Genomic DNA, 26,305 nt, shown 5'->3' with positions numbered 1-26,305 from the left:
TAAGGAAGGTCACTTTATATTGATTAAGGGCACACTCCAACAGGAGGACATTACAATCCTAAACATATGCACCTAACATGGGGGCTCCCAAATTCGTCAAACAAACACTATTAGAACTAAGGTCACAGATAACACCAAACACAGTGGTGGTGGGTGACTTTAACACCCCACTCTCATCAATTGACAGGTCATCCAGGGAAAGAATAAACAGAGAGGCATCTGGACTAAATGAGGTCATAGAAGGAATGGACCTAACAGATATATACAGGACATTTCATCCAAAGGCTGCAGAATATACATTCTTTTCAGCAGCACATGGAACATTCTCTAAAATAGACCATATATTAGGACACAAAGCAAATCTTAACAAATTCAGGAAAATTGAAATAATTCCTTGCATTCTATCTGACCACAATGGAATTAAACTACAAATCAGTAGCAAGAAAGGCTATAGAGCATACACAAAATCATGGAAACTAAACAATACACTACTAAATGATGAGTGGGTCAATGAAGAAATCAAAAAGGAAATCAAAAAATTTATAGAGTCAAATGATAATGAGAACACAACATACCAAAATCTCTGGGACACAATGAAGGCAGTTCTAAGAGGTAAATTTATAGCCTTAAGTGCCTATATTAAGAAATTAGAAAGGTCGCAAGTAAACGACCTAATGCTTCGCCTTAAAGCCTTGGAAAAAGAAGAACAAGGCAAACCAAAAAGTAGTAGACGGGAAGAAATAATAAAGATTAGGGCAGAAATTAATGAAATAGAAACAAAAAGAACAATCCAAAGAATTAATGAAACAAAGAGTTGGTTCTTTGAAAGGATAAACAAGATTGATAAACCCTTAGCAAATCTGACCAAAAGAAAGAGAGAAGAGACACAAATAATAAAATCAGAGATGAACAAGGTAACATCACAACAGATTCCAGAGAAATTCAAAAAATCATAGGGACATACTATAAAAGCATATACTCCACAAAGTATGAAAATCTGAAAGAAATGGATGATTTCCTTGATCTATATGACCTACCTAAATTAAATCAAAATGAGATTAATCACTTAAATAGACCTATAACAAACATGGAGATCCGAGCAGTTATCAATAATCTCCCAACTAAAAAAAGCCCAGGCCCGGATGGATTCACTGCTGAATTTTACCAGACTTTTAAGGAAGAGCTAACACCATTGCTTCTTAAGCTTTTCCAGGAAATAGAAAAAGAAGGAATCCTACCAAACTCCTTCTATGAGGCCAGCATCACCCTGATACCAAAACCAGGCAAAGATAGAACAAAAAAAGAGAATTACAGACCAATCTCCCTCATGAACATAGATGCAAAAATTCTCAACAAAATATTGGCAAACAGAATACAAGAGTATATCAAAAAGATCATTCACCCTGACCAAGTAGGCTTTATCCCAGAGATGCAGGGATGGTTCAACATACGCAAATCTATAAATGTAATACATTACATAAATGGGTTGAAGGACAAAAATCACATGATCATCTCATTAGATGCAGAGAAAGCATTTGACAAAATCCAACATCCCTTCATGATAAAAGTCCTACAGAGACTGGGAATAGAAGGAACATAATTCAATATAATAAAGGCTATTTATGACAAGCCTACAGCCAACATATTACTAAATGGGGAAAAACTGGAAGCTTTTCCACTAAAATCAGGAACAAGACAAGGGTGTCCACTGTCTCCACTTCTATTTAATATAGTTTTGGAAGTCTTAGCCATAGCAATAAGGCAAGAGACACACATAAAAGGGATACAAATTGGAAAGGAAGAAATCAAGTTATCATTATTTGCAGATGGCATGATTCTATACATAAAGGACCCTAAAGACTCTACTAACAAGCTGTTAGAGCTGATCAAAACCTACAGCAATGTAGCAGGATACAAAATAAATACACAGAAATCAGTAGCCTTCGTATATGCTAACAACAAACACACAGAGGATGAAATCAGAGAATCACTCCCATTCACAATTGCATCAAAAAAAATAAAATACCTTGGAATAAACCTAACCAAGGAAGTAAAGAATCTATACAATGAGAACTTTAAAACACTCAAGCGAGAAATTGCAGAAGACACTAGAAAGTGGAGAAACATCCCTTGTTCCTGGCTTGGAAGAATCAATATCGTGAAAATGGCAATCTTACCTAAAGCAATCTACACATTTAATGCAATCCCTATCAAAATTCCAAAGGCTTTCTTCATGGAAATAGAAAAAACAATCCAAAAATTCATTTGGAATCACAAAAAACCTCGAATATCTAAAATAATACTGAGCAACAAAAAAGAGGCTGGTGGTATCACCATACCTGATTTTAACCTATACTACAGAGCCATAGTAACAAAAACAGCATGGTACTGGCACAAAAACAGACATGTAGATCAGTGGAACAGAATAGAGGACCCAGATGTAAGCCCAAGTAGCTATAGCCACCTGATATTCGATAAAAATGCCAAAAATACTCATTGGAGAAGAGACAGCCTCTTCAGCAAATGGTGTTTTGAAAACTGGATAAATATCTGCAGAAGGATGAAAATAGATTCTTCTCTCTCGCCATGCACAAGAATTAAGTCCAAATGGATTAAAGACCTTAACATCAGACCGGAAACTTTGAAACTGCTAGAGGAAAAAGTAGGGGAAACCCTTCAACATATTGGTCTTGGCAAAGACTTTCTGAATACAACCCCAATTGCTCAGGCAATAAAACCACAGATTAACCACTGGGACCTAATGAAATTACAAAGATTTTGCACCGCAATGGACACAGTGAAAAAAGCAAAGAGGCAACCTACAGAATGGGAAAAAATCTTCGCCAGCTATATATCTGATAGAGGATTAATATCTAGGATATACAAAGAACTCAAAAAGTTAACCAATAAGGAATCAAACAAGCCAATCAAAAAATGGGCTAAGGAGCTAAATAGAGAGTTCTCAAAGGAAGAAATACGAATGGCATATAAGCACCTAAAAAAATGTTCTACGTCACTAGTCATCAGGGAAATGCAGATTAAAACTACATTGAGATTCCATCTCACTCCTGTCAGATTGGCCACCATCATGAAAACAAATGATCATAAATGTTGGCGGGGATGTGGAAAAAAAGGAACCCTTCTGCACTGCTGGTGGGAATGCAATCTGGTCCAGCCATTGTGGAAAACAGTGTGGAGGTTCCTAAAGCAGCTAGAGATTGATCTACCATATGACCCAGCTATAGCACTCCTAGGCATATATCCAAAGGACTCATCTCATTTCCTTAGAAGTACATGCTCAACCATGTTTATTGCTGCTCAATTTATAATAGCTGGGAAATGGAACCAGCCTAGATGTCCCTCAACAGATGAGTGGATAATGAAGATGTGGTACATTTATACAATGGAGTTCTACTCAGCGGTAAAGAAAAATGAAGTTATGAAATTTGCAGAAAAATGGATGGACCTGGAAAGTATTATACTAAGTCAGGTAACCCAGGCCCAGAAAGCCAAGCGCCACATGTTCTCTCTCATATGGGGATCCTAGCTACAGATGACTGGGCTTCTGTGTGAGAATGAAAATACTTAGTAGCAGAGGCCATTAAGTTGAAAAGGAGACATAAAGGGTGGAGAAAGGAAGGGAGGAGGATACTTAATAGGTTGATATTGTATATATGTAATTACAATGATTGTAATGGGGAGGTAATATGATTGAGAATGGAATTTCAAACGGGAAAGTGTGGGGGTGGGGAGGGAGGGAATTACCATGGGATATATTTTATAATCATGGAAAATGTTAATAAAAATTAAAAAAAAAAAGAAAAAAAAAAAAAGAAAAAAGAGTAGCAGGGTGGCTTGGGCTGCCACCAAATATATAAGGGGCAGCTGAGTGGAGGAAGTCCTGAGGAAACAGGGCACCACACTGTGCCCAGGTGCAGAAGCCATGATCTGGACTGAGGAGTCACATCTGGGCGTCAGCAATGGAGAAATGACATTTAAAGCCATACGCCAGGCTAAGAAATAGAGATGATATGTGAGTGAAAACAGATGTTGCTCTGAGGAGGAAATCTTAGAACTTTCAGCTTGGGGAGAAGAGAAATTCAACAAACCAGTGAGGTTTGACCAGCAAGGCAGGAGGGACAGGAAGCAGCGCGAAGTCTTTAGGACAAAGAAAGCAAGCATGGTTGGGAGGAAGACACAATCAAGTCCAGTGAGTGTCCCCAACTGCCAGATGTGGAGAAAATGGAAGGCCAGCAGGCTCAGCAGTGTGTAGATCAAATGCTGAGAGGAACCCTTTCGGCAGAAGGTAGGACAAAAGCTGGTCTACAGAGACCCTTTCCAGAGAGAAGGCATGCACATCTGCTGAGGTGCTTTATTAAATGAGAGGAAAAAAAGCTTTGGATGAAGGGTAGGACCAAAGCTTGTGCAGAGAGACAGTTTTGGAGAGCTGATCTCTGGGTTAAATTTCTGAAGGGTTTTATTGTAAAGGTGAGGACAAGCCAGAGGTACAGCTGGAGGGACAGAAAGGGCCAAAAGTTTCTTGCCTTTTTCATTGCTGTGCAATGGGAGAAATAAACAGTGTGTCTGAATGCTGGCAGGAATGATCTAGTGATGAATTGGCCAAGGAATACATGTGATCACAGAGAGGAATAATGACCGTAGAACTACCCATGAAGAAGGAAAAGGGGATGGACACTAATACACAGCCCAGATAGCTGGCCTTGGGCAAGTGTGTAAGGCTCTTTCTACAGACAGATCAGGAGGGAAATCTGAGTACACCAGTCTGTAGGTGGATGGTGACTAATATGCCTATGTTTATAGATTATATGCAAAATAATCTTTCCCTACATCCTGGAATTCATCTGAGCTCTGGCTTAGTCTGGCCTTCTGTGTGACCTACAGAAACCATTTGTGGCCATTCTGTAGTTCTGGGATACATTTTAATATCTTGAAGAGAAAGCACTCTTGGCTGGTCTTAAAAACATTCTTGGGCCTGGGAGAGATGGCTCAGCAGGTAAAACTGCTTGCTTGCAAAGCCCAGTGGTCTGGGTTCGATTCCCTAGGACCCATGTAAAGTCAGAAGTACAAAATGGCACATGCATCTGGAGTTTGTTTGCAGTGGCAGGAAGCCCTGGCACACCCATACTATCTCTTCCTCTCTCCATCTGCCTCTTTCTCTGTCTTTCTCAAATAAATAAATAAACAAAATATTTTTTAAAAACCACAATCTTGAACAACCTCTATAATCAATGGGTCATATAAAAATATAACTTCCTTGGAGTTGTAACTTGAGTCTATTTACTAAATCAGGCATAACTGATGTATTCAGGACACACACACACAATGTAATAGATTAGAATATGTGCATTTTTGAGAACATGTTAAAGAAAGCTAACTTTCAAGTTTGATAAAAGAATTTCTTCAAGGTTACATTAAATATGTTGAGGTTGTCAATAAATGATTGCGTGGGGTACACATTTGTAAGTCCCATAAACCACACTGACTTGCTAACTGGTTTATGCACAAACCATCAGAGTGCCATGGGCACCTGAAACAAACTACCAAGCCAAAGAGACCTAGGAGGTAGTTGCCTATAGGAAAGCCCGGCTCCAGAAAATACCCTCCACACTATAGGGAGACAGAAGAAGTTGTTGCAGAAGTTAACGTGAGCAGTTTCATCCTCTATTGCCATACTTTACATGTTCACACGTAAGTGACTACTTCCTGCAAGTGAGGCTAGAAGGAGGCGGGCCAAACAGCAGAGGCACGGGAAACACTGACCCGTTCAGGCAAATGCTTATTATGTGTGCATAGCAGTCTCTTCCAGGTCTCGTAAGAGACAGAAAAGTCTCCTCCAGCAGGATGCCATTCATATGCTGTGGAGTCATGTTTTTCCTTTAGCTTAGCTAAGCCCCGAGATGACAGAGAAGGAGAGAAGGCTGGTCAGTTTATGGTCTGTCTCAATTCTCATTGTAAGTATTTGAGAGAGCGAGCGAGCAAGCGCTGTAAGGACTGCATATTGACATGGGTTCCCTGGACAGGATCTTGGAGGCCATTGTTGAACAGATTTTCAAATGAAATGAATACCTGTTTATTACATCATTAGAAAATTACCATTTTTCTTGGATCACGTATTTAGGATGTATAGAAATTTGGACAAGTCAATCAATTTCAATATTCTTATGATTTCTTCCAAACAATTTTATTTCCACAGACCCCAGGTTTAGAATTTTAATGAAATGGGAACATATAAAACTATCCAGGCACATCCAACCTGTGGCCCATGGGCCTTACATGGGCAAGGCCAGTGCTGAATGTAAGCCACCAACAAAAACGCAATACTTAGAACATGAGATGATTTGATCATTTTTTTTATGTTTATTTTTTTTTTGATTTTTTTGATTTTTCGAGGTAGGGTCTCACTCTAGCCCAGGCTGACCTGGAATTCACTATGGAGTCTCAGGATGGCCTCGAACTCACAGCAATCCTCCTACCTCTGCCTCCCTAGTGCTGGGATTAAAGGCGTGCGCCACCACGCCCGGCCTATTTTTTTTTTTTTTGTAGCTTGACTGAAGAGTTCTTGAGCGTGAACTGTGGACATGACAATGTAACACTGTAATGTCAAAGTGTTGGACACACCTGAATGTGAAACTTTCCAGAAGAACATATGCAAAATGACACACAACCAGCAGTTAAAGGCCAATTTTAAAACTAAATGTTGGAAAGGCAAATTTCTAGTATAAAACCCACAAAATGACTTGGTACATAAGCTTATCCCACCAACCCCTGGCCCAAGTAGATAATTCTAACAAGACACCAATGTAGAGTTCAAGAATTTTTGATGTTTGAAGTAAAATTTTCCTAGGAACATTGGAGAGAACGAGAACACTTTGTTACTAACTGTGAGCATGAGAGGACCACTGCCAATCAATAGGAGCCTCTGCAAGGCCTGCACAAGCCCAGAAGACTCAAAGCTTGGAGAAGAGAACAGATCACAGAAAGGAAAGAGAAGCAGATGACGAACATGCTTGGAACTCAATGCAGTAAGAACTGCATCAAATTAGCAGAATCCTTTATACTTAATCAAAAACTTAATAATACTTAAAATACAACCTTTATTTTTGTATTTATTTACTTATTATTATTATTTGATTTTTTAAGGTAGGGTCTCGCTCTATCCCAGGCTGAACTGGAATTTGCTTTGTAGTCTCAGGGTGCCCTCGAACTCATGATGATCCTCCTACCTCTGTTTCCTGAGTGCTGGGATTAAAGGCGTGTGCCATCACACCCTACAAACCTTGACGTTGTGAAGATAACAAATATCTTTTTTGAGAAATCTTCAATGTACAAAAGATTGTAAAGTTTAGATATGTTAAAATAATTTAGTTACAATAGGATTTCCCATAAAATGATTAATTATGGGATGCCTTTAATAATAAGCTTGTCTTAAAACATTTAATTCCACTTCATTTGCAGACATTTTATTGGTATGAACTTATGTTATAAAAATTACTATTGTTGGAGCCAGGCATGATGGCACACACCTTTAATCCCAGCACTCTAGAGGCAGAGGTAGGAGGATCACTGTGAGTTCACGGCCACCCAGAGACTACATAGTGAATTCCAGGTCAGCCTGGGCTAGAGCGAGACCGTACCTCGAAAAACCAAACAAAAAAAAAATTACTATTGTTGGCCTGGAGAGATGGTTTAGCAGTTAAGGCACTTGCCTGTGAAGTCCAAGGACCCAGGTTCGATTCTCCAGGTCTCAACTAAGCCAGATGCACATGGTGGTATATCTGGAGTTCATTTGCAGTGGCAAGAGGCCCTGGTGTACCCATTCTCACTTGCTCTCTCCCTTTCTCAAATAAATAAATTAATTAAAATAAATCAGGCAAGCACCTTAACTGCTAAGCCATGTCTCCAGTCCTAATTTCTCTTTAAAAGCTTCAGTTTCTTTCAAGCTCGCATGTTTCCAGCTTTACTCTACTCTCTCTTTAAAAGCCTCAGTTTGGGGATGGAGAGATGGTTTAGCAGTTAAGGTGCTTGCCTGCAAAGCCTAAGGTCCCAGAGTCAATTCTCCAGATCCCACGTAAGCCAGATGCACAAGATGGCGTCTGCGTCTGGAGTTTGTTTGCAGTAGCTAGAGGCCCATTCTCTCTCTCTGTTTCAAATAAAAATATATTTTAAAAAATAAAAGCCTTAGTTTCTCTTAAGTCTGCATGTTTGCAGTTTTGCCTTGATTTCTCATTAAAAGCCTTAGTTTCTCTTAAGTCTATATGCTAGTGGCTCTACTGCAGTTTTTTTTTCCCCAAAACCTCAATTTCTCTTAAAATGAACCTTATTAAATATGCATTATTCCCCATGAGAGCATGTTTCCTTAAAACCCCACAATTTGTGATTTCTCCCTTATGTAAACCCTATAATTTGTGATTTCCCCCTCATAAACTTAATTCATAATTTGAAAGAAATGTTTCATGATATTCAAATAATGTCATAGTCCAAATTTGCTGTCCACTGTTGTGACCTGCATCCTCCAATCTCCCCACCCAGGATGATGTAGTCAGGATCACATTGCTGGCAGGAATCACCCAGTCAAGAGTAGCTTTTGGGGAAAAAGGGGTTTATTTTGGCTTACAGACTTAAGGGAAGCTCCATGATGGCATGAGCAGAGGGTGGACATCACCCCCTGGCCAACATAAGGTGGACAATAGCAACAGGAGAGTGTGCCAAGCACTGGAAAGGGGAAACTGACTATAACACCCATAAGCTCTGCCCCTAGCAAAACACCACCTCCGGGAGGCTTTAATTTCCAATCACCATCATCTGGGGAACCTAGCATTCAGAACACCTAAGTTTATGGGGACACCTGCATCAAACCACCACACAGGAGAAATCTGCATTAAAACAAGATAAACAGAACAAGGTGTTGGAAATGTCTTCACTACAGAGATGTCTGGCCCATATACAGTTCTTACTGCAGGAATTTCTTTGTGATGTGTGCACCTGTTGGCAAGATCTGGAACTGGACTCACCTGCTCCTGAAGAAAGGGGACCCACTTGCAATCCACCAGCTCCTGGCGGTACTGTTTAGTGAAGGACCCAACGTAAGACACAAATGCAGCCGTGAGGAGGACGTCTCCACAGAGTGTCTTCTCTTGTGTCTCAAAGGACTTAATAGACTGAGCCCAGCGAATCTTCTCTGACTGAAGGATAAAATCCCGCACATATAATCGCAGGCGAGCATCAACCAGCGCTTCATGCATTTACCTGACGGCATGGTCCCAGGCTATGACCTCGTGCTCTGTCTCCTGAAGAACTGGTTGGTGTGACTGTCATCTCAATCCACGGATGACACTCAGCGTCACCAAGCAGTTCTCTCCCTGTCCAGTAGAGTGCACTGTCACATGAAATGAGCTGTCTAACATCTAGAATGCTCAACTCTTTTCGTCATGACAGGGGTAATGGGGAGGATTTCTTCGGAGCGATACTAGCTGCTTCTCTGTCCCTTTAGAAGCACAAAGCCAAGGCTGAGCAAGAGTGAGTTAGTTTTTAATTTATTTTATTTTTAAAAAAATAACGTAGTTATGTATTTACTTGTGAGGAGAGAGACTGTGTGTGAGAATGGCCACACTAGTGCCTTTTGCAACTGGAAACAAACTCCAGATGCTTGAACCAATTTGTGTACCTGGCTTTATGTGGGTATTGGGGAACTGAACTCTGTCCAGCAGGCTTTGCAAGCCAATTCCTTTCATCACTGAGCCATCTCCCCAGACCTTTTTTTTTAAAAAAATTTTTTTGAGACAATGTCTTGCTATGTAGCCCAGGCTGGCCTCAAATTTGTTATCTTCCTGTCTTAGTCTCTGTGATGCTAGAATTAACAGGTGTGTACCATGAGGACTGGCTGCATACCATTCTGCGTGTCTCTTGGCAAAAACACAACACTGCCTCAGACCAGCATGTTTCCCTTTAATACACTGGCTATGGGCTGATTACAAACAAAATTGACAAACATCATTCATGTTAATTAAAACATAAAGCTAAGAAAGACATGTGTCCTGACTATTAATTAAAGACTGATGCCAGTAGTAACTAATTTGGTCTGTCTTTCTAGTAGAGTCATGAAGGCAGTCGAGGAAGCTATGACCTAAGGGAAGGGCAAGAATCAGGACTCTGCTAGCTTCGAAGACAAGGCACTGGAAGAGTGCTACCGGAGTCCTTCCAAGGAGGGGAGGGTCGTGGACAGCCTGACTGACAGGTTACATATGTGAAGTCCTTCATATTGGATTTGAATAAAACCGCAGCAAATATGCCTGGATTGCCTGAATTGCAGGAGAGTTCACTAACTCACTTTATTTCAAGGCATGCTGAAAATTAATACAACTGTCTGAGAATGTGCAAATTGATAGAACCTTAAAATAACAAGCAATTTGATAGTATAAAGAACTATGAAGGAATTTCCTTTACTTAGCAAAGGCCATAGAAAATATAACTGATAAATGTCAGAATAAACTGATAAATGTCAGCTTCCTGCAGGCCATCACAATATCTTGGACATTGAGGTCACGAAATTAGTGCATGAAATGGTTAAAGAGCTGTTTTCAGACATCTCCCTGATAAACATCACCCCAAGTTAACTGTATCATAAAACAACAAGAACTCCAGCTCTCTCATCCTCTTTCTTGAATTTATTACTCTCCTTCCTCAGTCACAGACAGTATATCCATTTATTTTCCAGAGAGGTCTCTCCTTGCCCACCCTCCATCTCTGTTGTCTTTGGTTTGTAAATGATAAACAATAAAGTTCACCCACCTCATTCTCCAAAACAGCTTTGAAATTTGAAGATTTACTAAACATAGACTTATTGGCTATTGAAATGGTCAATAATCTCACTATACCACCCACAGCACATAAATCACTCCCGACACTGGCTAACAAGGGTTTAAGAGTTAGAACATGTCCTGTAATAAATTTCTAGACAGTTAAAAATCACTATAATTTTATTCTAATGCATTATAGATTGTCTGTAATGTCATCCTGGCTGGGGTGACCCATTTCTAATTTTGAACAGCTGTTCAGCTCAGGAGTTAGTTAATGATTAAAAAGAAATTGCCTGATTTATTAGTCTGAATGGCTGAGCTTCCAGGTCAATGCTCTATAGACAAAATCATCAGTCTTGATACTTCTCAGAAGTTAACTGTCTCCTGGTCTCATCAGAAAGAATTTATCCTCAAAGGAGAAGATCTGATATGTTCAATTAATCCTTCAAAAATATTTTTTTCCTACTTAACAACATGCCAGGGTTTTCCTCTTTTATCGTCTAAGTCAGCCTAAGAACAGCCCTGGAGGGTGTATGCTGCCATGCCTTTGGGATGGGGGGAAGCCAGCTTCTCACCTAGTAACAAAGTTGGGAGCTTCTGCAAGGAACTGCTTTAGGAGCAGTCAAATGACACAATGCAGGGACCACCTCCACCTCAGTAAATGTCACTATGTGAAGGAGAAACACTTGCAAAAACTAGAAGCAGTGAAATTTCTCACCTTAACCCAGTAGAATGAATCTTCAAAGAACTCCAGAGTATTTTTTTTTTTTAACAGAAGGGCCTCCAAAAACTCATTCATTCAGCAAATATTCACTGATGCCTGTGACATCTGGAGACCGATCTCTATCCTTGGGATCAAGTGATTCGCATAACAGACATGGTTCTGCTCCTGAAAAGCTTTTATTTTAGTTGGCGGGGGGGGGGGGGGACCACCTCATGTGTGTTTATGTGCACGTATCAAACTCTGTGTCATGTGGTGACAGGCACTACAGAAATTTCTTTCTTTCTTACTTTTTTTTTTTTTTTGAGGTAGGGTTTCACTGTAGCCCAGGCTGACTTAGAATTCATTATGGAGTCTCAGGGTGGCCTCAAACTCATGGTGATCCTCCTACCTCTGCCTCCCAAGTATGAGATTAATGGCGTGTGCCACCACGCCCGGCCAGAAATTCCTTAATAGAAGTAAGTGGACAAGAGTCAAAGACCTGTGTGTGTAAGGCAAAAATTTATATATGAAGGCTAGAGAAATCATGTGATAAATGAACTATTGGCAGAAACCCGAGGAAGTGAAGAGTCGGCAATCCATTTTGTTGGGAAGAATGGGGCCCATGGAGAGAGAGATCAATGGCTACAGACTGTAGAACAACAGGCTATCTGAGGAGGAGCAAGAAAACCTGGGGAAGCTCAGCAAGAGAGAAGATGGCAGAGTTGAGGACAAGGAACCATCCAGGGGCCAGATCACATAAAGTCCCATAAAGTCTGTGCACTATACTTTGAGCAAAAAGATTAGTCCCCAGAGAGGCAGGAGCAAGACATGGATGATCTTGGTGTCCAAACAAGCACCCAGCTTCAATGAGGGGAATGGGCCTCAGTGGGTACTGGTGGAGGGAGGGGTGTAACTTCTAGTGATATGGACTGGCATGACTGATGAAACAGGTGAGAAGAGCTGAGGTTCTGAACGGACCTTTGAGGTAGAGCCAGTGTACTATCAATCTAGTATGAGTCTCCAGAAAGGTTTCTAGGAAAGCTTCCGTTATTATTTTAAGGAGGGACAATCATCTGATATGGATTTCTACAAATGTTGAAGCCGTGTTGGGCCATGAGGCAGAATGTGTGAGGGTCAATGCCCACATGCTAAGTGTGGAGAAGCAAAGGGCAAGAGAGACTGGGCATCTCACTCATGACCTGAATCAACACTGAGAAGCAGCCACTCCTAGCAAGTGGTTTGAGATAGGGTCTCACGTAGCTCAAGCTCATCTCAAACTCACTGCATCACCAGGGATGACCCTGAGCTTCAGATGTTCCTTCCTCCGCCGCCACCAGGATGTCAGGGTGCTGTGCTGGTGACGGGATCCAGAGCTTCATGCATGCTAGGCAAGCGCTCTGCCAACTGAGCTACCTCTCCAGCTCCCCCTAGCAACACTTCAACATGTGACAAACAAACTTTTCAAAGGATTTTATAATGAAAAAAGGAAGGAAAAAAAGAGTGGGGGAGAGGGAAGGAGGAAGGAACAAAAAAATATATGAACAGATCATCTACTCATACTTTATTATCACAGAGTGGATAGAAAACTTATGCATTTATTTATGTTTTTCAGGAAGGGTCTCCCTCTAGGCCAGGCTGGCCTGGATATACTATGTATTCTCAGACCAGCCTTGAACTGACCGTGATCCTACCTCTGCCTCCCCAGGGCTGGGATTAAAGGTGAGTGCCACCACGCCCACTTTGAAAAGAACTAATTCTGACAAACTACGTCAAGCCTGTTTTTCTTGGAAACTATGCAGATGTTATTGAGTTTACTAGCTCCATATTAAAGAGCACATGATGGGTCATTTTTGGGAATGGGAGTTGAGGGTGGGGGTTCTCCTATAGGCCAAGTTGACCCTGAACCTACTTTGCAGCCAAGGGTGACTTTGAACTAGTGATCTTTCTGCTTCTACCTGCCAAATGCTGGGGGTCCGGGTGCACAGCACCCCACCTGGCTTTATGATTGCTCGCTCCTTCCTCGGTGTCTTGCCTCACCATCTGAGGGATGGTTACACTGCCTCTTATAGCATCTATTCTGTTTATTTAGTTATAATAAAATCCTAAGGTGCTGGCTTGAACACTTCTGTGAGAATCTGAGGAGGAAAGGTCACTTGCCTCAAGCTCGCCGACGAGTCGGTTGGCGAGGTCGATGGTCTTGTTGGTCTGGTTCACCTCGTCCTGACACCGGACCTTCTCAGCAGTTGCCTTTTCAAATGAAGTGGTCAGTCTGCTCAGATTTTGGTCCAGTTCCTGGTAAGATCCACGGCTGACTTTAGAGATGTTTTTGGTTCAGACAGAAACATTACAGCCACAGTAGGACACCAGTTACTGGAAGGAAAGTGGAGCCTTCCCGCTTCTCTTCTTTACCCTTTTACGTACATATTTTAGAGAAGAAAGGAAGAGGCAAATGCTCAGGGTCCACATGGACTCTCTGATGGTCTGCGGTGGCTCTTCCCTTCTTCCTCAGGAAACAAACAAGGCTGAAGAATTCAAGAGTCTCAGGAAGCTTCTGAAACATGCAAGATCACAAGACCCCTTGCCAAGGTGACGGAAGGAGTAAGAGCTGCTTGGGAGCACAGAATGAGGGGCTTGGCTGCCTGCATGTGGCCCAGTGAGCTCCCGAGATGTGGCCTTCCCGAGTCCTCCCTGTGCTGCGGTGGGCAACAGGAAGAATAAGATTATGAGGAAGGAAAGCCCAGGAGGGAGGAGAAATGAGAGGATAGAGTACACGAAAGGTAATTGGAATTATAGCGACACCTGGGCTCAAACTCTTAATTCTCGTAGGCCACCAGATGGTAACGCTGCAAAGGACCTTTGTCCTTAGCATGCAGAGCCATGTGGCCCAAGAGGACCTATACCTGGAGTTCAGCCACATAGTAACTAGCTTCTTGGAGAAGGGCTTCAGTAGAAGAGGGACAGGGAGAAGGGGACAAGAGAAGGTAATGAGGGACTGTGATTACAAAACATTGTAGACATGTATGAAAATTGTCAGTAAATGCTTAAAGATTGTTGTGCTTAGCTAGGTTTAAAACATACTAGCTTTTGGCAATCTATCCTCAGTAGGGGTTTGAGGGTACTCATTTTTCCTCATGTCATTTCAGCGATGACACACAGTTCTGAGTCGCATTAGTATGCAACGCTCTGTTTACGTTGTGGGTGTTTGAGTCAGTTGGTGTGAACTAACTTCAGTTATCTATGTGCCATGTCCTAAAGACAGTTCTACAAACAGGAAATCTTAACCTCGTGGTTCATAGTAAAACACATGGTCATTGTGAGCATCATTATCACCTTTCCTGTGAACAAAATTAATTGTTTCTAATCTACACAGACACATTAATAATAGATATTTTTTCCTCATGGGAAAGATGGTGGTGAAAATTTTAACCAATGAATATCACTGGCATGTGTGTCTATTGTCTGTGTATATACTTGTTCATATGTGTATGGGTACCCTTGTGCATCTGTGAGTGTGTGTGCATGTGTATGTGTGTGTTCAGTCAAGAGGACAACCTCAGATGTAGTTCCTCAGGCACAATGTTCACCTGTTTATTTATTTCAAAGAAAGAGGGAGGGAGAGAGAGAATGGGCACACCAGGGCCTCCAGCCACTGCAAACGAACTCCGAATGCATGCAACCCCTTTTGCATCTGGCTTACATGGGTCCTGCAGAGGTGAACCGGGATCCTTTGGCTTTGCAGGCAAATGCCTTAACCGCTAAGCCATCTCTTCAGCCCATTTGTCTCTTTTTGATAGGGGTCTCTCATTGGCCTGAAGCTGAGTGGGCAACAGAGGCTTGCCATTGAGTTCCAGGGATCTGCCTTTTTTGCATCCTCAGCACTAAGATTACAGGTGCACATCAAATTTTATGTGGTTTCTGGGTATCAAACTCAGGTCCTCAGGCCTGTGAGGTAAACACTTCACAGACTGAGCCATCTGCCCAGCTTTGGTGGCTTGATTCAGGTGTCTCCCATAAACTTGTGTGTTTTGAATGCTTGGTACCCAGATGGTGGTGATTTGGGAACCTTGAAGGAGGTGTGTTGTTGGGGCCTGGCTTAGGTGTTATAGCCAACTACCCCTTGCTAGTGTTTGGCACACTCTTCCTGCTGCTGTTGTCCACCTGATGTTGACTAGGAGTTGACGTCCATCCTCTATTCATGCCATTGTTTCCCCCTCTTGTCTGTAAGCCAAAATAAACACTTCCCTCCCACCAAGCTGCTTTCACTTGGGTGCTTTTGCTAGCAATGTGAAGCTAACTGTACAACCAGCCCAAGATCGTGGTTTTTCTTTGTTTATTTCTCAATGTAGGGTCTCACTTTAACTCAGGCTGACCTGGAATTCACTATGTAGTCTCAGGGTGGCCTTGAACTCATGGAGATCCTCCTACATCTGCCTCTGGAGTGCTGGGATTAAAGGCGTGCACCACCACACCCAGCCCAAGATCATTTTTATAAATGTGTTTTTCTTAAATTTATCTAAATCAACTGCTGCTGCTGTCTTGTTTTTCTTCCAGCAGCCCTCAGGTCCTGGCAAACAGAAAGCTTCATACTGTTCTGGAAATGTGCTGACTGGAAGGAAGGAAGGAAGGAAGGGAGAAAGGAAGGAGGGAAGGGAGAAAGGAAGGAAGAAAGGGAGAAAGGAAGGGAGAAAGGAAGGCGGGAAGGGAGAAAGGAAGGAGGGAAGGGAGAAAGGAAGGAAAGAAGGAAAAAAGAATGAGTAGCCAAGTCACCTGGGTGATGGAGTTTGCTGAAATTCTATTAAAGGAAGCAGCTCCAAAAGATAAGGGGTTATTTATAAATGAATTACTGAGAGAGATGTCATAGGGAAAAATCCTAGGTGATTACTGACCATCTTCTTATCATAATAATACCTTGTAATTATTAAATGATAAAATGAGAGTAAAATTTAATCCCTTCCTGATATATATTCAAGGAGTCATTGATTTGGTTTCTGCCCTGCAAAGCTGACCTCACTCCTCCAATTTTGGTAACTTACCTCAAGATCTTGTAGGAGCCTCTATTAAAAAATTGTCTCCTGGGCTGGAGAGATGGCTTAGCGGTTAAGCGCTTGCCTGTGAAGCCTAAGAACCTCAGTTCGAGGCTCGGTTCCCCAGGTCCCACGTTAGCCAGATGCACAAGGGGGCGCACGCATCTGGAGTTCGTTTGCAGTGGCTGGTAGTCCTGGCGCGCCCATTCTCTCTCTCTCCCTCTCTCCCTCTCTCTCTCTCTCTCTCTCTCTCTCTGCCTTGTTCTCTGTTGCTCTCAAATAAATAAATAAAAATAAACCAAAAAAAAATTAAAAAAAAATTGTCTCCTGGGCTGGAGAGATGGCTTAGCGGTTAAGCGCTTGCCTGTGAAGCCTAAGAACCTCAGTTCGAGGCTCGGTTCCCCAGGTCCCATGTTAGCCAGATGCACAAGGGGGCGCACGCGTCTGGAGTTCGTTTGCAGTGGCTGGAAGCCCTGGCACGCCCATTCTCTCTCTCTCCGTCTATCTGTCTTTCTCTCTGTGTCTGTTGCTCTCAAATAAATAAATAAAAAATGAACAAAAAAATATTTAAAAAAAAATTGCCTCCTTGCTGGGCGTGGTGGAGCATGCCTTTAATCCCAGCACTCAAGAGGTAGAGGTAGGAGAATTGCCCTGAGTTCGAAGCCACCCTGAGACTACAGAGTGAATTCCAGGTCAGCCTGAGCTAGAGTGAGTCCCTACCTTGAAAAACCACAAAAATAAAAATAAAAAATTGCCTCCTCATTTTTGCCAAATTGTTTAGTTGCAGCCCCAGACATAGTGGGTCTAGCTTAAGCCTTATGTTCTAAAGGCCCAGTGTGGCTACATGGTCAACACAAGCCCCAGATTCTATACTTCAGGGGCCTGAGGTGCACCTTGGACCACTGCTTTTTCCTCCCATTCCCAATGGACAGTCTCAATACCCACATGAGCTTCACACCAATCATTCCCGAAGCCTTTCTCTCCAACTCCAGCTCTGAATACCATCTTGTGAGTTTTCTTCAGTAAGATGACCATGTCATCTTGGTTCATGACTATGAACCATGAAGTAAAGATTTTCTCTTTGTAGAACTGTCTTTAGGACATTATGCCATTACGTGTAGATAACTGAAGGTAGTTGATACCAATTGGCTTCAGACACCCACAATGTAAAGAGAGCGTCACATACTAATGCACCTCAGAACTAAGTGCATCATCGCTGAAATGACGTGAGGAAAAATGAGACCCCTCAACCCCCTACTGAGGATGGATTGCCAAAACTAGTTATTTTTTTTAACCTAACTAGGCACAACAATTTTTATTTTTAAACATTTATTGACAATTTTCATACATGCCTACAATGTTTTATAATCACAGTCCCCTCATTACCTTCTCTTATCCCCTCATTCCTGTCCCTTTTCTATTGAGGCCCTTCTCCCAGAAGGTAGTTACTATGTGGCTGAACTCCAGGTACAGGTCCCCAGGACCACATGGTTGTGCATGCTAAGGACAAGGGTCCTTTGCAGAGTTACTATCTGGTGGCCTACGAGAAAAAAGAGTTTGAGCCCAGATGATGTTATAATTCTAGTTACCTTTCATGCACTCTATCCTCTCATTTCTCCTCCCTCCTGGGCTTTCCTTCCTCATAATCTTATTCCCCTGTTGCCTTTTTGCCTAGCACCATGGGGTTGTCTGACAGGCATCAGCACCCGAGATGTCATGGACCTTTGTCCAGACCAGTATATTGTCTTCTCTGCAATCTTTTGAGTCTTTGTCTCTAGGTCTATCCTAAAAGATGGCCTTATAGCAAAATCTGAACAGGAAAAACATTGCTATGCTATTGCACTCAGGTTCTCATTGCTGGCAGACATCATCCAACCAAGATCAGCTTGCGGGGGGAAAAGGGTTTATTTTGGCTTACAGACTCAAGGGGAAGCTCCATGATGGCAGGGGAAAACGATGGCATGAGCAGATGGTGGACATCACCCCCTGGCAAACATCAGGTGGACAACAGGAACAGGAGTGTGTGCCAAACACTGGCAAGGGGAAGCTTGCTATAACACCAATAAGTCCACCCCCAACATTACACTGACTCCAGGAGGCGATAATTCCCAAATCTCCATCAGCTGGGAACCTAGCATTCAAAACACCTAAATTTATGGGGGACACCTGAATCAAACCACCACATATGCTCACTGGACAAAAGGCTACCATGTCTTTCAAACAAACTGGGCCTGAAGATGGCCATAGAGGAACTCCAAATCCAGGCTCTTTTGGGTAGTTTTCCTCAATAGAATTTCCTTGGATCAGCAGCAGTGTGTGAGATCTGGGAACTTGTTAGAAATAGAGATTCTCTAGGCAGGGCATAGTGGCTCATCACTTTAATCCCAGCACTCACGTGCTGGACTGGGGAGATACTCAGTTGGTAAAGTGCTTGCCTCACAAGCATAAAGACCTGTGCTCACTCTCCAGAGGAGGGGGGGAAACACAGTTGTGCCAGTGTGCTTTTGTAATTCCAGAGCTGGGGAGGCAGAGACAGGAGGGTCTCTGGACCTCACTGTCTAGCCAGTGTAGCCTAACTGGTGAGCGCCACACCAGTGAGAGACCCTGCTTCAACAAGGATGTTCAGTGTTCCTGGGAATAATACCTTTTGCTCCCTGACCTCCACACATGTGTGCATGTGTACCTCACACCCAAGCTCCCCAAAGAAAGCTACAAAGCATCTCCTGCCTGCTGCACACTGACCCATTGGACTGCAATGACAGGAACCTTATCAGCTCCTTGAGCCTGAATGCATTAGGAGAAGGCAGGTCCTCAGGAGGGGAGGGAAGGCAGAGAGCCACACAGAGTTGTCCAGAGGGGCTGGAGAACAGGCGCTGCTTGCTGGAGCTCTCATCTGGACGCCAGCTCTGGAATGCTATGTTTATTCCTCCTGCTCATCAGTTAAATTCAAAGATAGGGAATCATACTAACGAAGCCTGGATCAACTTCTCTAGACGAAGAAGGGCACTCCTGCTAAAAGCTCCACCTGGGGCTGGAGGGACGGCTTAGTGGCTAAGGAACTGGCTTGTAAAACCAAAGGACCTTGGTTTGATTCCCCAGGAGCCAGATGTACAAGGTAGTGCATGTGTCTGGAGCCCAATTGCAATGGCTGGAGGCCCTGGGACACCCATTCTCTCCACCCTCTCTCTCACTCACTCTCTCTCTCAAATAAATAAATAAAAGTACAATATATTTTAAAAGCCCTACCTGCATGGATCAAATGAGAGCATGTCCATAGATAAACGTGGCTGTTTTCCCTTATGGAGGACAGTGTGGGTGTCTGCAAGCCAATGTGTATGTGTCTGCCTCAGAGGCTTTTGCTTTCATGGCTACTTGACAGAGAATGAAGGCCCTAGGATTTCTTCTTCATACTGCCCTGCCAGCCACCACATTGCCCTGGCATCCCTTCCTCCCTCTTCTGGTTCTCCTTGCCCACCAGCCCGATGTGAATCCGCTTTGGACCTCTCCCTCATCTGCTGCTCCAGCTGAGGTCCTCCCGAAGCCCTCTGCAGACCTTTTCCATCGCTCAACATTTTTCCTTCCAGTTTCTATCCAGGTGCTGAGAAACCACGTGAGTGTGTCATTAAGCTTATTAAAATCTTTTCCCATCTCAGATCTATCTTACTCCACCAGTGAGATCAAATCTAACTTATGTAGCACGAAAAGCTACGATTGTTCACCTGTTCCAGGGCCTTTCATTCCTTCCTATTACCCCTAACCTTCCTCTTAGCGCGGGATGACTGTGACTCTTCCAGAATGCCACCGCTCTTTCCCTCACTCCCAGAAGCTCTGCCACGATTGCCTGTCTTCCTCTAATCATCACAGCAATGCTGAGCAGCTGTCAAGTACAGCTTCCTAGCACTCCGATCCTGGCTCAGTGCTCCGGCTGTGCTCAATACTGAGGTGTACACGCAGAACACTGACCGGAAAATCAGCTGGTATGTGTGTACAGCTGGTCGTGACGACACTATTCATGGCTGAAATTCTCCAAGCACTTACCTGGCGTCATTCCTCATGTGAATTAAACCAAATTACTCAGTCGTCACAATTCAACATAAGAAATGGATGCTTTTATACATGTTGAGCATTCTTTACCCAAAATGCTCAGGACGAGAAATGTTTCAGATTTGAGACTTTCTCAGATCTTATAATATCTGTATAGTGCATACTGACTTGAGCATTCATAATCTAAATCTACAGTATCCCAAATGCTCCGAAATCTAAAACGCTTTAGGTATCATGCTGGCACCAAAAAAAAAAAAAAAAAAAAAGTGTTGTATTTTGAAATAGGGATATTCACTGTGTATCCATTTCACAGTTGAGCAAAGAGAGGTCCAGAGAGGTTAATGACAGTGAATAGTAAAGCCAGAATGTAGATTGTTCATTCTGACCTTAGGCACTTTGATTTCAGTTGCATGGGCCACCCTGTTCCCTCTACCAGACTGTACTTTATTTTTCTGCATAGAAATCGTGAGCACTAGCAAGAGTCTGGCTTGCAGCTGATAAGGAATGTCCATGCATCGAGGACATAAGAGAGCGGGAGGGTGAGCTGCTTTCTCTTTGGTGGAGCTCAGACGTGGTCCTGTCTGCAGTGGGCATCTAAAGCTGGAGGGGGCACCACTCTTGGGAACCTGGGTGTTCTCGATGATACTCACCAGAAGTTTCTTCCTGATAGCTTCTAGCTTTTCTGTGGCTGCAGCCAGGTCCAAGTTTGTTTGGGCCAGTGCCTGGCGTTTTGGCTCCACGTCACAGTAGACCTGAAAAGCACCAGGTGGTTTATTCAGAGGGCAATGTGGCTGCAAAGAGGGCATTCGTCCAGCCCCACGCAGGCTGGTGCTGTTCATGCGGAGTATCTAATCCATGGAGCAAACTGCTGTTTGCTTCTTGGCCATACACCATCCGAGGAAGAGCAGACCAAATCACAGCATGATTTCTGTGTCTCTGGTCCGCATTTCTCCTGGACCTCAGAGTTACAAGGACTTGAGTAAGGTTGTATAGGCCAAGCACCATTAAGATACTCAAGTCAGTTTGTCATAAAATGTGGCGATATCCTCAATGTGAAGTGTGTGTGGTAGGCAGGAACTATGCAACTGTGGGAGAGGTGAGGTCTAGCCTGAGAGGCAGAAAGGAAGTGTGGAGAAATTCTCTGAACACGGGGAGGGCAAGTGCAAGGCTTCCTCACACCGTATTAACCACAAACTAACTTGCTTTTCTAAGTTCCTGACTACCTCAGGCAGGCGCTGTTTCAATGGGTGGCTGGAGAGTGGATTAGTTTCTCCCTGGTAGCAAGAGAGAAAGGATGAAGAAATGTTATTTCCTATTTTACTGAAAAAACACAGAGTGGTCATGGTCTAGCCCTACATCCCTCTGTCCCCTGTGTCGGTGAAGGATTTATTTCAGATTACAGTTTGATGGGATACAGTCCACATGGCACGGAAGGCATGTTGGCAGGAGCTATTTATTTATTTATTTGAGATTGACAGAGAGAGAGAATGAGAATGGGCACACCAGGGCCTCCAGCCACTACAAAGGAACTCTAGATGCATGTGCCTCCTTGTGCATCTGGCTAATGTGGGTCCTGGGGGAAATTGAGCCTCAAACCGGGCTCCTTAGGCTTCATAGGCAAGTCTTAACTGCTAAGCCATCTCTCCAGCCCCACCTTTTTTTGAGGTAGTATCTCACTCCTAGTCCAGGCTGACCTTGAATTTAGTATGTAGTCTCAGGGTGGCCTTGAATTCATAGAGATCTACCTACCTCTGACTCCTGAGTGCTGGGATTAAAGGAGTGTGTCACCATACCTGGCTTGCTTTCCTCTTTTTAGACAGTCCTAAGATAGCCCATCCCATCTCAGTGAACCTAATCTAGAAACTCCTTCACAAATATGCCCAGGGATTTATCTCCTACGTGATTCTAGAGCCTATCCAATTAACAATATTAGCCATCACACCCCACTCATGGTACCAGTTACACACGAGCCTTGGGTCCACTTCCTCTGCCATCTGTCTTGCTAGATGAAGGTGTTCACTAGGGAGAAATTCCTGTTTCTGTGGGCTCCGCAGTGGGAAAGATACCACATCTTATAACAATCATTTGGGGAATGCCACTGTCTGATGGACGTTTTCTCTGTAATTCTGTACCTGGCACCTAAGTCTCCAACACAGAAATGGTACAGTTCTTCTGCCATGGGCCACACATTGTTCCCATTTGTATCTGGTACTATGCCAAGTGCTTGAGACACAACTGGTAGGTAATAAATAAATGACTGTGTGAAATGATTACCTTTCCACTGCCCCCAAGTACAAATTCAGCTCAGAACCCTTAAAGCAAAGAAAGGGTTATTTTCACATTTTACTATGTCTATAAAAAAAAATTCCTACAGTAAGAGCAGGGTTTCTTTCAATTCAATATGAATTTAGACTTGCAGATTTTTCAAGTCAACATAAAACAAATATTTTACTGTAAATATGTTTTATATGCACAAACAAGTTTTCATTTAATTAAGCCAAATTAATTGATGTTCTTTGAACTAAAGTAGCTAATCACCACACCCTTAACAAAAAGAAAGTAGCCTCCAACATTTTAAGAACCTTTCTGTTTGGAATTCTGTTAACTCTGACACATTTCTATCTCATTTTCTTAAATGTATAGCCTCCTTTAGAAAATTAAACCGCTCATTATTTTACTTTTTTTTTTTTTTGTCCTAGGACTTTCGGACAGATACCTCATAGAATTTGATGATGTTGGTGACCCAGGCACACAGACCAGCGGCTGCAAAAGATTTGGTCCTAATCAGGTTTGGATTGAATTCTGGGTCTTTCAAATACTGTTCATTCACCACTTTTAGACAGTTCTCTGGAATGTGCTCTTTGTCGTAGTTAATTAATGCTTGCAAAAAGTCATCAACCTGCAAAGCAAAAGGACTTAGTGCAATGAGCCCATTTTGGCTGCAGAGAAAATTCCAAGATCAAAAGTTAAAATCAGCTTTTAGGACTCACATTACAAAGGCAAAATTGGCAAGCCGCAGTTATCCCACTGTTTGACTTTTTCAGTCTTTATAGTGTGAAGTTAGCATTAGCAATGGACACTTTTAAAACCTCTTCTAACCTAGGGGAAAATATTCAGTCCCAGCACAGGAGGTATTCACATTTTGAAGAAAAGAAAGGCAGCAAAGAAAAGGCAAAAACACATACCCACAAGCCCCTCTGCTTCACCTTCCTGTGTATTAGTCACAGATTTTTTTTTTTCCAGCCTAAGAAATCCATGTAATTTTCTCCCTCCTACACTTAACTGCTTTCACAGTTTTGCAAATAATTAGCAAGCTTCCACCTGCTGCTGGCATTGACTTAGGTAGGCCACACCCCGAGCTAACCTCCAACTTGGCCAGCAAAAGCTGTGAGTCTACAGAACAGTAGCAGGGTACAGTCAGCCACTGTGGAGCTGGTTTCTTTGGACTTAAGCATCTTTCTCTGCAAGCATGGATGTGGGAAGACGACCCTGGGAGCTGCTGGGACCTGATACCTTTCCCATGAAGATTTTAGCCGCTTTCCAACTCCGGTCTTTTGGCACTCTGCCCCGGGGAGCAAGAAGGACCATTACAGCTGCAGTGACATTGGTGACAGCATTTGGGGGGTTGGGAAAGGTTTTCAGCTCTGTGAGGTTCACCTGCAGAAAAGAACGTGCACATACGCAGGGTCAGAAGAGCGCAGGGTAGGGGTGGGTGGGGCCAAGGTGCCAGGCTGGTCTTCAGCAGACCCACCCCCCCCACCCCACCTCAGTATCTCCCATCAGTCTCAGTACGACAGTTCCTTGTCAGCAGGGGACTGTACCTTGGGATTCCCATGGGGCTCAGTCTTTGCTGAGCATTTTTCCAATACTCTGGCTGGAAACATCCCATGTTATTTTGTGGAACTCAAGAAAAACTATCCATCTGGTTTACCAGCTAGCTCTACAGAGCCCTGCTTATGAAGGCCAGGAACCTGTGTATCCACATAGTTTGTAAAGTTTTTGTGGATTCTATCCCACTATGCAATGTGCTTACATCTTCACACAGCCCTCCTATGAACATAATTCCTTAGCTCAGTGTCTTTTCAGTTCTGTCCATCTGTTTCCATGCACAAGCACAAAGCACCCTCCCTATAGCGCATCTCATTTGGAAGGGGTCCGTGGAGGCTCAACCTTCTACCCTATTGGTTAATCCCCTCGGTGCAGACCACTGGTTTACCGAACAGTGGAATTAATGGTCAAAGTATAACTAGAGCCAGGGCACAAGCCCTGGGCAGGAGTGGTAATGGAGGAATTACATGGAGTTCCATAATATGTGATTTAGAATAAAACCAAGCCACCACCTATTTCCTGTCGTATCTTATGAGCTACATCATACGCTTTTGCTTATAAAATCTAATCAAGTATTATATGCAATTCTGCTCCCTACTAAAAGCTATTTATTTACCTATTTGGTAGTGACACAAAGGATGGAAAGGTTAGAAGAGCAGAAGCAGAAACAAATTCTTTAAGCATGCTGATGATTGTTGAGAGGCAGCTAACCATAATTTTTTTCCATCACTTACAGATACACCTGGTTCTGGGTTTTGGGGGACTGATTTATTTGATTTGAGTGAAGAACAATATATTCAGAAAAATGAACAAGTTTAGGGAAAAATAGAAGACATTCAAGCATCCCATATGTCAGGAGTCATCAGTTCCTTTTATTATTCTGAATTTTTTTCCATGCACATGTATGTTCTTCTGAAAAAAATTCATCGTATGTTCTATTTTACAGCCTGCTGTATTTGCTCACTACAAGTATTTTCTAAGTCTCCAGTCAGTATTTAGTGGCAGTAAAATAATTCAAGTGTGTAATAATCTCCAATCATGGTATATTTACATCCCTTATTACTTTTTAGTTTTATGATAATATCATAAACTCTCATAATTCTTTGCTCATGATTAAAATTATTTTTTTCAAAAACTACTCAGGAAAGGAATAGTATTTCTCTGAAGAGCTGTGAAAATCTCCGTCCCTTTACTCTTTAGTGTGTCACCTTAAGACGCTCAAGCATGGACATCTCCTGAGAGCCCCCCAGAGGCCTGAACAACCCCACAAGAAGGTGAGCTGTGAGGAGCTCTTACAGGAACAGTGCCCACAGTTTTGTGTGTTATACCCTGAGGTGAGCAGGGGATTATGCAAATTCTTTTAAGGGAATTTGAATGCTCAATCAGGTCTTAGACTAGCCCCATGTGGGAGAAACAATTGTGATCTTGGGATCTTTGCTCCTATTGCTATTACCATGAGAGATAGGATCTTTATGGCACTGTCGATGTTCTAGGGGTAATAATCCCTTTACTTATGTCTTCTTTTTAATACTTTTATTTACTTATTTGAGAGAGAGAAAATAGGCAGGGAGAGAAAGCAAGAATGGGTGCATCAGGGACTCCAGTCGCTGCAAATGAACTCCAGTGTGCGCCCCCTTGTGCATCTGACTTATATGGGTCCTGGGGGATCGAAGCTGGGTCCTTTGGCTTTGTAGGCAAGCACCTTAACTGCTAAGCTATCTCTCCAGACCTCCCTTACCTATTTCTTAAAGCAACACATAATATTTTTTAAAACATGGCTTTGGCAATTGCTAACCATCAAATTGCCTTCACAAGACCACAGACACTAAGGTGTGGCAGGATACTCCTCATGGGAAAAGAGGTAGAATTATGATGATGGCCTCAAAGGT

The 26,305-nt window shown here is 42.8% G+C and overlaps 1 protein-coding gene across 1 annotated transcript in view; it reads right to left on the bottom strand.

Moving 5' to 3' along the window:
* Positions 1-26,305, bottom strand: part of LOC101608958 (dynein axonemal heavy chain 11) — a 165,579-nt gene that overhangs the window by 71,966 nt on the left and 67,308 nt on the right. The window contains exons 19-23 of the mRNA XM_045135855.1: positions 24,102-24,245; positions 23,305-23,487; positions 21,239-21,340; positions 13,678-13,812; positions 9,033-9,203 (exon numbers count right to left, since the gene is read on the bottom strand). Of these exons, the coding sequence (XP_044991790.1) occupies positions 9,033-9,203; positions 13,678-13,812; positions 21,239-21,340; positions 23,305-23,487; positions 24,102-24,245 (735 nt within the window). The remainder of the gene's footprint in view (positions 1-9,032; positions 9,204-13,677; positions 13,813-21,238; positions 21,341-23,304; positions 23,488-24,101; positions 24,246-26,305) is intronic.

This window comes from Jaculus jaculus, chromosome 16, assembly GCF_020740685.1.
Source record: "Jaculus jaculus isolate mJacJac1 chromosome 16, mJacJac1.mat.Y.cur, whole genome shotgun sequence".
NCBI classification, from domain to species: Eukaryota; Metazoa; Chordata; class Mammalia; order Rodentia; family Dipodidae; genus Jaculus; species Jaculus jaculus.
Note: the sequence above shows the minus strand (reverse complement) of the source record. Positions and strands in the feature narration are given on the sequence as shown.